This window comes from Carassius gibelio, chromosome B24, assembly GCF_023724105.1.
Source record: "Carassius gibelio isolate Cgi1373 ecotype wild population from Czech Republic chromosome B24, carGib1.2-hapl.c, whole genome shotgun sequence".
In the NCBI taxonomy this organism is placed as follows: domain Eukaryota; kingdom Metazoa; phylum Chordata; class Actinopteri; order Cypriniformes; family Cyprinidae; genus Carassius; species Carassius gibelio.
Window position 1 is genome coordinate 384,518 of NC_068419.1, and position 11,177 is coordinate 395,694.

An 11,177-nucleotide genomic window follows, 5' to 3' on the forward strand; every position below is an offset into this window, starting at 1 on the left:
CTATATTTTTGTCTTGTTGTCTGTGTGTCTAGTCTCAGAACACATGGGTTTTGTTTTGACAGCTCATGTGTTCTGCTGTCAGTGTTTCTTCCCCCTCCCACTCGTTACCCTTAATTCCCTGTGTTCCGTCACACCTGTAGCCACTCCTTCCTCATTAGCTCTCCTCTATTTTAGTTCCTCTCGTGCTCTGTCTTTTGTCAGACCGTTGTGATTGTTTTGTGCTTCGAGTGTGATTGTTTCAACCTGTCTGCCTAGTCCTGCCTTGTCGTGTTTTTGGATTTGTATTCTTTCCCCGGGTACTGCTCTTGTCAGTCTAGACTGGTTCTGCCTCCGGTCCCTGCCTCACCTCTCTTTTGGATCTTCTGAGACCTGACCCCCAGCTCCTCTCTGCACTCTGTCCTTTCCTTCAGGGATTTTGGTGTGACTTGACGCTGCGTCCCCCAACGACGCTCTGGTGGATGAGACCTGACGTTGCGTCACAGAAGACGCTTGGACTGGTCCCCGCTGATAGATTTCTTTTGCTCTACTCTGAGGAGTAGCCATTCTTCTGTTTTTTTTCCCTGTTTGCCCAGTGTGGGCTAATAAACTCTGTTACCTGCATCTGAGTCCCGCGTATCCTTGACAAAATGTGTGTGTGTGTGTGTGTGTGTATATATATATATATATATATATATATATATATATATATATATATATATATATATATATATATATATATATTAATATATATATATATTAATATCATTTGATAATAAATTGAAAGTTAATATATTTTAAATGTTCTAAATTGCAGCTTCTTCATTATAAATGTGTAATTAAATGTATTTAAACATGACACACAAGTTTCAATAGCAATTACATTAAATTATATTTTAGTTTATACTATATTATGTATTTTAGTATTCTTTAACCATATTTTAATATGAGTAATTGTGAATTTATATATAAAGATGTACCTAAGTCCTAATTAAGGTATCGTTCTTTGTGATCCCATGTTTCAAACTTTAGTTAGTGTGTAATGTTGTTGTTAGAGTATAAATAATATCCGTAAAATTCTAAAGCTCAAAGTTCAATGCCAAGCAACCAGTTTGGACTACATCACTCTACATCCTGCAGTAATGACGTCACTAAAACCGTTTTTTGACTAACCTCCGCCCACAAGAATACACAAAAAAGGGGGCGTGGTCTTGTTGTGCTCGCACAGAGAAGAAGGAAGAGTTGCGTTTATCGCCATGTCGTCGAAGCGCTGTTATTTTCATCTCAGAGTCCAAAAATCTTTGTTTGGGCTTCCCAGGGATACTGTACTTAGAGGTCAATGGTTACAATTTATGTTTAACTGGGTTTCCCATGTGCAGCACATTTTGCTGAGGACAGTTTGCTCAATCTCAATCAGTTTAATGCTGGATTCGCACAAAGATTATTCTTGTAAAATGGAGCTGTTCCCTCTTTGTCTGGAGAAGGCGTTGTTTATGGACAACAACTGGTAAGTGTATTTTATTATTTAAGTTGGCGCGTTTAAGTTTCTGTAACTCATTACACAAAGGACAACAATGTTTAGCTTTGTGAAACTAGATGGTAGTGATGTGCAAAAAATCAAATGTGATTTTCGTGCACATCTCATCAGTAAAGGCGCTCCTGTGATTCGTAGTACATCTCCAACACGTGCGTTCAGATCAGGATTGCCAGGTTATCAAAACAAATCCTGCCCACTTGCTTTTCAAAACTACTCCAAAACTAGCCCAATCGCGTTTCCAGGAGGGCAGCGTGTGCTCAGCTGCTGTCGAATCACAACACAGGAACAGCTGGCACAATCAGAACTCGTTATGTATATCTGAAGGAGGGACTTCATAGAACAAGAAAGTCATCAGCCTGTTTTTATGACAGTTAAAACAGCGGTATACAGGTTAATTGTGTGAAAATATACAGAAAAGTTAATTGTGTTTTTTACACGCGAAACATGAACACGTTATATTGCACACTGTAACCACAATCAAAGCTTTAAAAAAAAACAACAACGAAAAACGTGACCTTTAAGAATATTGTTTTCATAATGAGTACTTTTATTAAAAGTGCACTTCTTTTTCCCAAGGGTTTTTAAGTTATTTTGAATAGAAGTGTCAGATAATGTAAATTATCATGTAAATGTACGTGCAAATGATCTAATCAAAAAGAGCAACAGTCACTTCATAATCTTTATTCACTATGTAGATAATTTGGTCAGGTATCAAAAGATAATCTGTTCAGGAATCAAAATAAATTCAAAGAAACTTACGAAAATTATGAAGAACTCATTCTGTGATCTGTAGATAATGATACTTAGGATAGTTCGATACAGGATAATGGCTATTAGGAATATCAAAACAATGGCAATCTGCAAGCACAAAGAATAATATTGAGTCATTGAACGTTTTGGGATTACTAAAGATTTCCCAACAGATGTGAGATGGAAATCCATTGACTAACCATTAGAATGATGACCATATTACCAGTTAGAGTACGACTCAGTCGTTGACTCTCTGGGAAATAGGGTTCTTCAGCCCCAGTCACAGGATTACGAACCGTCATGGGTGCCAATGCTGTGAATTCTGGTCTTGGCCTCTCCTAACATCGGAATGGAAATATTATGGAAAGCAAGAGAGGTAAAGCATTTTTTTTTGAGGACTAGTTAATATTGAAGGTTAAGACACCCTGTAACTAATTTAATCACCTCTATTTCTTCAAATTCGAAGCAGTCCCATCGGTGGGACAGTATGGAGCATGTGCGTTTCCAGTACTCCAGGAAGGTGACGGCCCACAGAGACATGAATATACTGAAGAACACAGTTCCTCCATTGTCAAATAGTAAGCCTGCCTATTGAAAATGGATGAACAAGTCTTTTGAGAACAAAATGTGATAGCTAATTCACAGAGAATGTTATTTTTGGCTTTATACCAAAATGCTGTACATAATTTAAAAACTTGTAGAAAAGTCACCTTATAAGTATAGCAGATGCTGGAGAGATTCCAGTAGCTGCAGATGTGGCATAGTGGACACATGACAAATGCGCCTCCACTGGAGCAAAGTTCTTCTCTGTGGGGTCAAAGGTCACGATCAGCGCTGGATCATCAACATTATGCCATTATTAACAAGACTGTGATAATACTCACGCTGCCACATCAGTGATCATCAGCCAGATGCCAAATAGAAAAATAATAAAACCCACTACTGCTGCTGGTAATAACCAGCCTGTGTAGAAACCTACAGAAATAAGGAAATAAGAAATACGGACAGAAAGCTAGTCACAGCCTGTTATGATAGAAACAGTTTAAGTTAAGATTTCTGGTGCATTTTTATTTCATTTTTTCTTATTATTAAGTATTCCTAATCAGTATTAACAAAATCATTAATGGTAACACTTTGCAATAGAGTGTCATTACTTAACTTTAGTTACTGCATTAACTAGCATTAACTAACAATTTGCAACATATGTATTACTGTATTTATTGATCTTTGTTCATTTTAGTTAATTAAAAAACAACTGACCATTGTTAGTTCAAGTTAGCTCAAGTACATAAAACAATATTAACAGATTAACATGAACTAAAAATGATAAATGCTTAATAGGTATGTTAATTAATGTAGTTAACTTATGTTTACAAATGGAACACAATTATAAAATTCACCATATTAACTAACATAAATTTGGTTGAATTACTCAATAATAATAATAATAATAATAATAATAATAATAATAATAATAATAATATTATATATATATATATATATATATATATATATATATATATATATATATATATATATATATCAATCATACATACAGGTGCTGGTCATATAATTACAATATCATCAAAAAGTAGATTTCATTAATTCCATTCAAAAAGTGAAACTTGTATATTATATTCATTAATTACACACAGACTGATATATATCCAGAGACAGTTTATAAGAGACATGTCACTTCCTCAATCCTCAATACAACTATATAAGGAAAACCCATAATGGCAAAGATGGCGGTTGTGTGCACATGTTTCGCCCCTCCCGCTGGAAAGCCAATCATCTGCTTTTAACAGTCAAGCCGGGAAACATTTAAGCCTATCGTTTGGCTCCACTGATGTATGCGCACAGTTGAGGAACCCTTGCGCATGTGTAGTAAAGGTATATCCTGTGGGGAAAAAGGCATTTTAAACCTTATTTTGGGGCAAAGTCATACATTTTTTTCATCGATTTTTATCATATTTCACTGCTGTTTCTATACATGCTATTTTTATGTCCCGGTGACCAGTGAAAGTGCAGTTCTGACTCTCTGCCCATTCATTTTCAGAAAACACAGTGGACCAAAACCAGCAGATGACATGGCACCTCAAACTATCATTGACTGTGGAAACTTTACTCTGGACCTCAAGCAACGTGGATTCTGTGCCTCTCCTCTCTTCCTCCAGACTGATATCCAAAGGAAATGCAAAATTTACTTTCATCAGAGCACATAACTGTGGACCACTCAGCACCAGTCCAGTCCTTTTTGACTTTAGATGCTTCTGATGCTGTCTGTTGTTCAAGAGTGTCTTGATACAAGAAATGCGAAGCTGAAACCCATGTCTTGCATACGTCTGTGTGTAGTGGTTCTTGAAGCACTGACTCCAGCTGCAGTCCACTCTTTGTGAATCTCCCCCACATTTTTGAATGGGTTTTGTTTCACAATCCTCTCCAGGGTGCGGTTATCCCTATTGCTTGTACACTTTTTTTCTATCAGATCTTTTCCTTCCCTTCTCCTCTCTATTAATGTGCTTGGACACAGAGCTCTGTGAACAGTCAGCCTCTTTTGCAATGACCTTTTGTGTCTTTCCCTCCTTATGCAAGGTTTCAATGGTCGTCTTTTGGACAACTGTCAACTCAGCAGTCTTCCCCATGATTGTGTAGCCTACAGAACTAGACTGAGAGACCATTTAAAGCCCTTTGCAGGTGTTTTGATTTAATTAGCTGATTAGAGTGTGGCACCAGGTGTCTTCCATATTCAACCTTTTCACAATAGTCTAATTTTCTGAGATACTGATTTTGGGATTTTCTTTAATTGTCAGTTATAATCATTCAAATTAAAAGAAATAAACATTTGAAATATAGCAGTCTGTGTCGTGTGTAATGAATAAATATAATATACAAGTTTCACTTTTTGAATGGAATTAGTGAAATCAACTTATTGATGCTATATGTCCAGCACCTGTGTGTGTGTGTATACAGTATATATATATATATATATATATATATATATATATATATATATATATATATATATATATATATGAATTATTATTTTTATTATAAAAATATGATAGATACAGTTGTTGTTTTTTTGTTCTGGTATAAACATTTGTAGGTTCAGTCATACCTAACCATGCAAAGTAGAGAGCTATCTTTTCGCCAAAGTATTCACGAATGTGATCCAGAGGTTGGTACTTCCTCCAGCAAGCCCAGCGAGCCCAGTAGTGATGCAGGATCTGTCTCATGTTGAGAGACTGTGGATCTACTGGAGTCTCTGGCATCTCAAATGGACCCTAATGAGAAGAACACAAATCATTGCCTGTTCAAAATCAACACGATATAGTGCTTGCATAGATTAAGGAAATATTATAAAGACTTCGTGTGTGTGTGTGTGTGTGTGTGTGTGTGTACGTGAGTGTGTGTGAAATGTTGAAGAACATCCATTAAGAATGAAAGAACATGCATAAAAAAGGTCAGTTTTGATTTCATGATTGAAAAATAATTAGTGCTACAAATGTAAACAAAGAAATAAATATGTGCATAATTAGTGTGTTTAAGTAATATTCTGATATCATGTAGAAGACTACGGTACCTCATGTAAGGGAAAAGCAGCAGTGAGAACGTGCTCACTAACCAGTCTGCCAATGCCAACCTCCCCTCTCTTCAACGATCCATATGGAGTCCTGGCTAATATCTCATACAGCTTTAGAACAAGAACAGAGATATTACAGAAAATTGACAGACCAGTGTGACCAGTGTTACAGAAAGTGAAAAATTATGTTTGTCCATTGTACAGTCATTGTACACACTACTCATTTTTTTAAATAAATGAATCTTGAGTGACAAATATGCAAATATGCTTGCAAAAGTTTCTTTGGCTTTGGTAACTGAAAACTTTCATGCAATGCTGAATCCACAGGTGTCAGTATAAAGCTCAATCATGTCGTATCGCTTAGCAAACAAACAAAACAAAAAAACCTCTCAAAACTCACTATCTGATGCCTCTGTGTGGTCTTGAAAAAGGTATCCTTGTTTTCATGACCAAGAAACCTAAAAGCAGCATTAAAGATTAGAGTAAGATCATGTATTCTATTAATCACTCTCTTTGCACACTCTTTATAACAGTATATACAATAAAACATACAAAAATACAAAAACATTCATTAGTTAACATTGGTTAACTACCTTAGTTAAAAATAACTAATGGAACCTTATTGTAAAGCATTTCACAAGTGATATTTATTCATGAGACCGCACATCTCATATCTGAGCTCTTCCCAAAACAATTACACTAATTTCTTAAAATAACTTCATTAGGGTAAACTTGTTGCTTGTGTTGAAAATGATGCTATATTATATGAATTATATTTTAACCAATAATATATCATCTTTATATAACCAAATTAAATTACACAAGTTGTTTGTAGGTGTGTGTGAGTAAATAAATGGGTCATTTGGCACAGCAAGAACTTTGTGTAAGTGTGTGTTTGGAGTGTGTGATGTGTTAGTCTTTAAGGAGGTGCTGACTCTGCAAACACTAAACTGTATGAACTGTGTGCTGCATGACAGGCTCAGATCCTCTTTGTTAGGCACGCAGGGTTTGGATACATGTTTACTGGTTTACTGTTTTTAAGCTCACTTATTTTATTCACAAACCCTCAACTTGGTAAAACTGTGTGAGGTGCATATTCTTGAAGTAGGGCTGTCAATAGTTATGTTTCCATCCACACATTTTGATGCAAATTTTGGGACTACTGCATAAAAAAAACTTTGGTCACAAATGCAAAAATAAAAAATACAAATAATAATAATTTTGTACAATACATTTACAAATGTATGTGCTCAGCTGAGGTGGATTATTTATTTATTTATTTATTTATTCTGTAATGAAATCACATTTACTGAATACATTCCTGGATTCACAATCTTATTATGTAAGAAAAAAAATCCACATGCTACCCATTTTGAGCCAACTTTTCATTATTTTATCATTGATACTTGGTGCCAGATTTTACTCTCTTAAACACATGGGATAGAAACTTGCTTATTTTCAAATGTTTTATGCAATATCCAAATTTTTCCAAAGATTAATTCACAAACATTGGATGGAAACATGGCTAATGTTAATTTGATGACCAGCAGGCTTCTTGGATCAGTACCTCTCTAGTTTATTGGTGTGGAACTGGCAGGTGTAGTAGTCCGGCGGAAGGTTAGGCACATCTTGTGCCATTATGTTCGGGATGTGCAGTTTTTCTAGGATCTTCTCAGACCAGTTTGATATCGGAGTAGTCACAACCTGAAAACACCCGACAGAGCAGAACAGTAAGTTATACTTGAGTGTATCATTTACTTTTTGATTTAAAAGATCAGGTATGATTTACCTGTAATGGCACTCGAAGGCTGATCTCCTCTGCATAATAACACAGAACATTCCAGGGCGCACTCAGAAGGACGTAAGTTGTCTTAGTTTTTTCCTGCAAAACCTCTTTCTGAGACACATTCACAGCAGGAGAAAAAAAATGACATTAGAACAGGGGATCTGGCCCTCGAGGTCCGCTTTCCTGCAGAGTTTAGCTCCAAACTTGATCAAACACAACTGAACAAGCTCATCAAGTCTTCAGGATCACTAGAAAGTTACAGCAGGTGAGTTTGAGCAGGTTTGGAGCTAAACTGCAGGAAAGTGGACCTCGAGACACAGAGACAGTTTGGTTTGGGACACCTAATAAGATCTGATTTTGGTTATTTAAAAGGGCACTTAGGTGTTGATCCTTCTTTAAAGATGTTGAAGCATCCTTAAAGAAAATGTTTTAACTCTAGAGCATGCTATGAATAAATCAGTATTGCCAAGTCTGTGGTTTTCCAGCATTATTGGTCTACTTTATCACTGTTGCCGCCGATTGTTTTTCATGTCAGTGAGTTAAAGCGACCACGATAACATGATATGTACCCCCAGGAATGAGATTTTTTATAGAGAGCCCCTCTCGAAATGCGATTGGGCTAGTTTAGGGTAGTTTTGAGTAGCAATTGGGCGGGTTCTGTTTTGAAAACCTAGCAACCCTGGCATAAATATTCATCAGAATGTGGCAATTTTGAGTAGTATTAATTACTGTTAATCTTAAATTAGTTTTAGTTGTTTAGTATTTAGGACTGCCAGCCCAGGCTAAACAGATGCATTTATGTGTTGTCAGACAGTGTGGAAGGTGTTCAGAAGTGTTGTGGAAAAGTAATAAAAAAACTAATGCTGTATAACCAATGTCTTGAATCTCCAGCCATGTATGCAGGAATATTCCAATGCCTGGCCTTGTGAAAAAGAAGTGCACTTAAATGTATTGAATGTGCACTTGTAAAGTATAGTTTTTAAAAACTGCAGATAACATTAATGAAATAAATGACTTCATGACAGTTTCTTGACACACTTAAGAAAACTTTTAAAAAGTGCACATTGTAATAAAGCCTTGCTTACTTTAAAGTACATTTTAAATCATTATGTTTTCCAAACACATTACATTCAGTTTGAGCTTAAGTATATGCTTTTATATTATGCCTATTTCCATAATAAGTACACTTCTTTTTCACAAGGCTGTATAGGACTGTGGCTGGAACCCAAATCTAGAACTCGATGCACATGATGTATGTAGTACATGTAAATGTAATGGCATTACCTACCGTCTCCTGATGAAGGCCGGCAGTCTGGAGTCTGGAAAGAAACTCTGCCCTCCACTTCCTGTGAGTGTCACGAGAGGAACCGGACGATACTTCATCTGATTCTGCAAACTTCAGGGGGTTTACAGATTCCTCCCACACCAAGACAAAATCTGACCACACATTCACAACGATGTCTTCATGTTGATCAAATTAATTGAAAATAAAAATATTCAGACATATTCAGAAATAACTATTTATCAGACATTGATAGACAAATGAATGGGAAATGTTGTTATTAGAGAATTTCTTTGTCAAAATTCAAGTCTTTTGATTGCTGTGTTTGTCTGCCCAGTCCTCACCGATCCGGGTGACCCCATCACTGAACACGTTCTTGTTTTCCTGAGGTGCTGCACTCATCTGTGAGTAACATGCAGACATATCCATTATCAATATGTTTATGAAGAACTGATATTCATATAGAAAATTCGTAGGAAAACCTGTAATGTATGTCTATCATAGATATTAATGGTGAGAGGTGAGGAAATTTGGCATGTTTTCATACATTGTTAACTGCTAATTAGCTTCCTCTCTTTGTGACCACTGATGATTTTTGTAAACCTGCACTTATTTAAACACACACACACACACAGATGGTTGTGGTACCTCCATGCTCCCGTAGGCTTTTTCAGGATGGTCCGAGAGGGTGATAAGCGTGGAGATGTCCTCCACTAAATTCTTCTTCCTTTTCATCTTTATCCCGAAATAGCTAGTTCACCTGTGTGTTTTCTGACCACCAATCTGAAAATCCTCTGCACGTCTTTAAAACATGATATTATATGTTATTGTTTTGTAATAAAGCACCATAAAAAAAAATCTGCCATGTACAATATCAGTAAAAAGTTTTAAATATATATTTTTTAAATATCATTTAAATGTCTTACTGTGCCTTTTTAATGCCTCTACTGAACAAAAATACTCATATCTTCTTTAAAAAGAAATTTTGGTAATGCCAGAACTTGCGACCATAGTTGTTTTTGGGAAACGCACCCCTGTTTTGGCTGTTTCAGTGTAGTTTTGAGGTATTGCAATAGTCTTGGGTCAAATAGAGCATGAGGGCAAAATAGTTCTCACAATAAACGTCCACATAAAACTTAAACACCGACATGTAGAAAAAGTGAGATGACTAATTATTGAATACAGAAAAGGAAACACTTCAAAACATGACCCAATAAAAGATGTGCACCTACTTATAGAAAAGCTCCTTAAAGAGGCTTGAGTCCCTGAGAAACCATCATACACACAACAAAACAAACACAAACGCTTATAAAACACAAATATATTTTCATATAACTGGAAGTACTTAAATCTATGCGTTTTAGCAAAATATCTAACCAAGTGGTGTTAAGCGCTCTCTTTTTGTGCCACTACAGCAATGTTAGCTCTGATCTGTAAAGCAGATGTAGTAGAGAACAGAGGAAGAGGATGTTAGTGGAGGGGTCAGCGAGTACAGCGCTTACCAATTAAACCATCTGAGGGTCGATCTGGGTCAGGTGTCATGTCACAACAATTCATGCTTTAAGTTAATACAAGACATAGTCAACCAGACGATGAACACTATTAACAGCAATTATAATGTGATTGCATAGTAAGTAGCAATATTTTTTTGTATCATTTTAGGCAGTTGATCCTGCTTATATAATGTTCAAAGCTAAATGGATTTTATTTTTATAACTAAATGGATTGTATAGTAATTGTATTGATATATATATACTTTGTAGAATATATATATATATATTTTTTTTTTATTGTTTGTAACATAAAACCCAGTTTAAATTAGGATTTCAGTATTATTGATGTGATAATTTTGAACACTATTTTGCTTTAGAATCATGGCTTAAAAATATAATTCTATAAAACCATAAAACACTTGATGTTTAGACAAATTAAGTGACTTCACTTCACACCGAATTACTCTTGACTTACAAGGATTCGAACCCTATTAGTCAAAAAGGAGAACGTTTTTTTACATTTTCTCTATAAATGTATTTATTCATCCATACAATTTGATCAAAGATACTTATAAATAATACAATACACTCCAACTTCCTGTCAACTACGTCTCACAGCTCATAGGCAGTGCTTTTTGTTTGGGGGGGGGGGGGGGGGTTATTCGTCATCTCTCTGCTCACCTGTAGTTTCTTTCCTGAATCTCTCTCCTCCTCTTGCATTGGCTGACCGTCGCTGCTCCAGTTCTCCTCAGCTCAGAGATGGTGAC

General features: G+C 35.9%; 1 protein-coding gene across 1 annotated transcript; it reads right to left on the reverse strand.

Annotated features, from left to right (window-relative positions):
- Positions 1–2,197: 2,197 nt before the first annotated feature.
- LOC128013507 (anoctamin-7-like) lies at positions 2,198–9,691 on the reverse strand. Its single transcript, XM_052596559.1, has 13 exons — positions 9,566–9,691; positions 9,262–9,319; positions 8,924–9,072; positions 7,639–7,746; positions 7,417–7,553; positions 6,250–6,307; positions 5,850–5,960; positions 5,385–5,550; positions 3,148–3,238; positions 2,974–3,070; positions 2,708–2,851; positions 2,464–2,601; positions 2,198–2,371 (listed from the first exon to the last, which is right to left on the reverse strand). The coding sequence occupies exons 1-13, from the start codon at positions 9,650–9,652 to the stop codon at positions 2,225–2,227; spliced, it is 1,491 nt and encodes a 496-aa protein (XP_052452519.1). The 5' UTR covers positions 9,653–9,691; the 3' UTR covers positions 2,198–2,224.
- Positions 9,692–11,177: the final 1,486 nt, after the last annotated feature.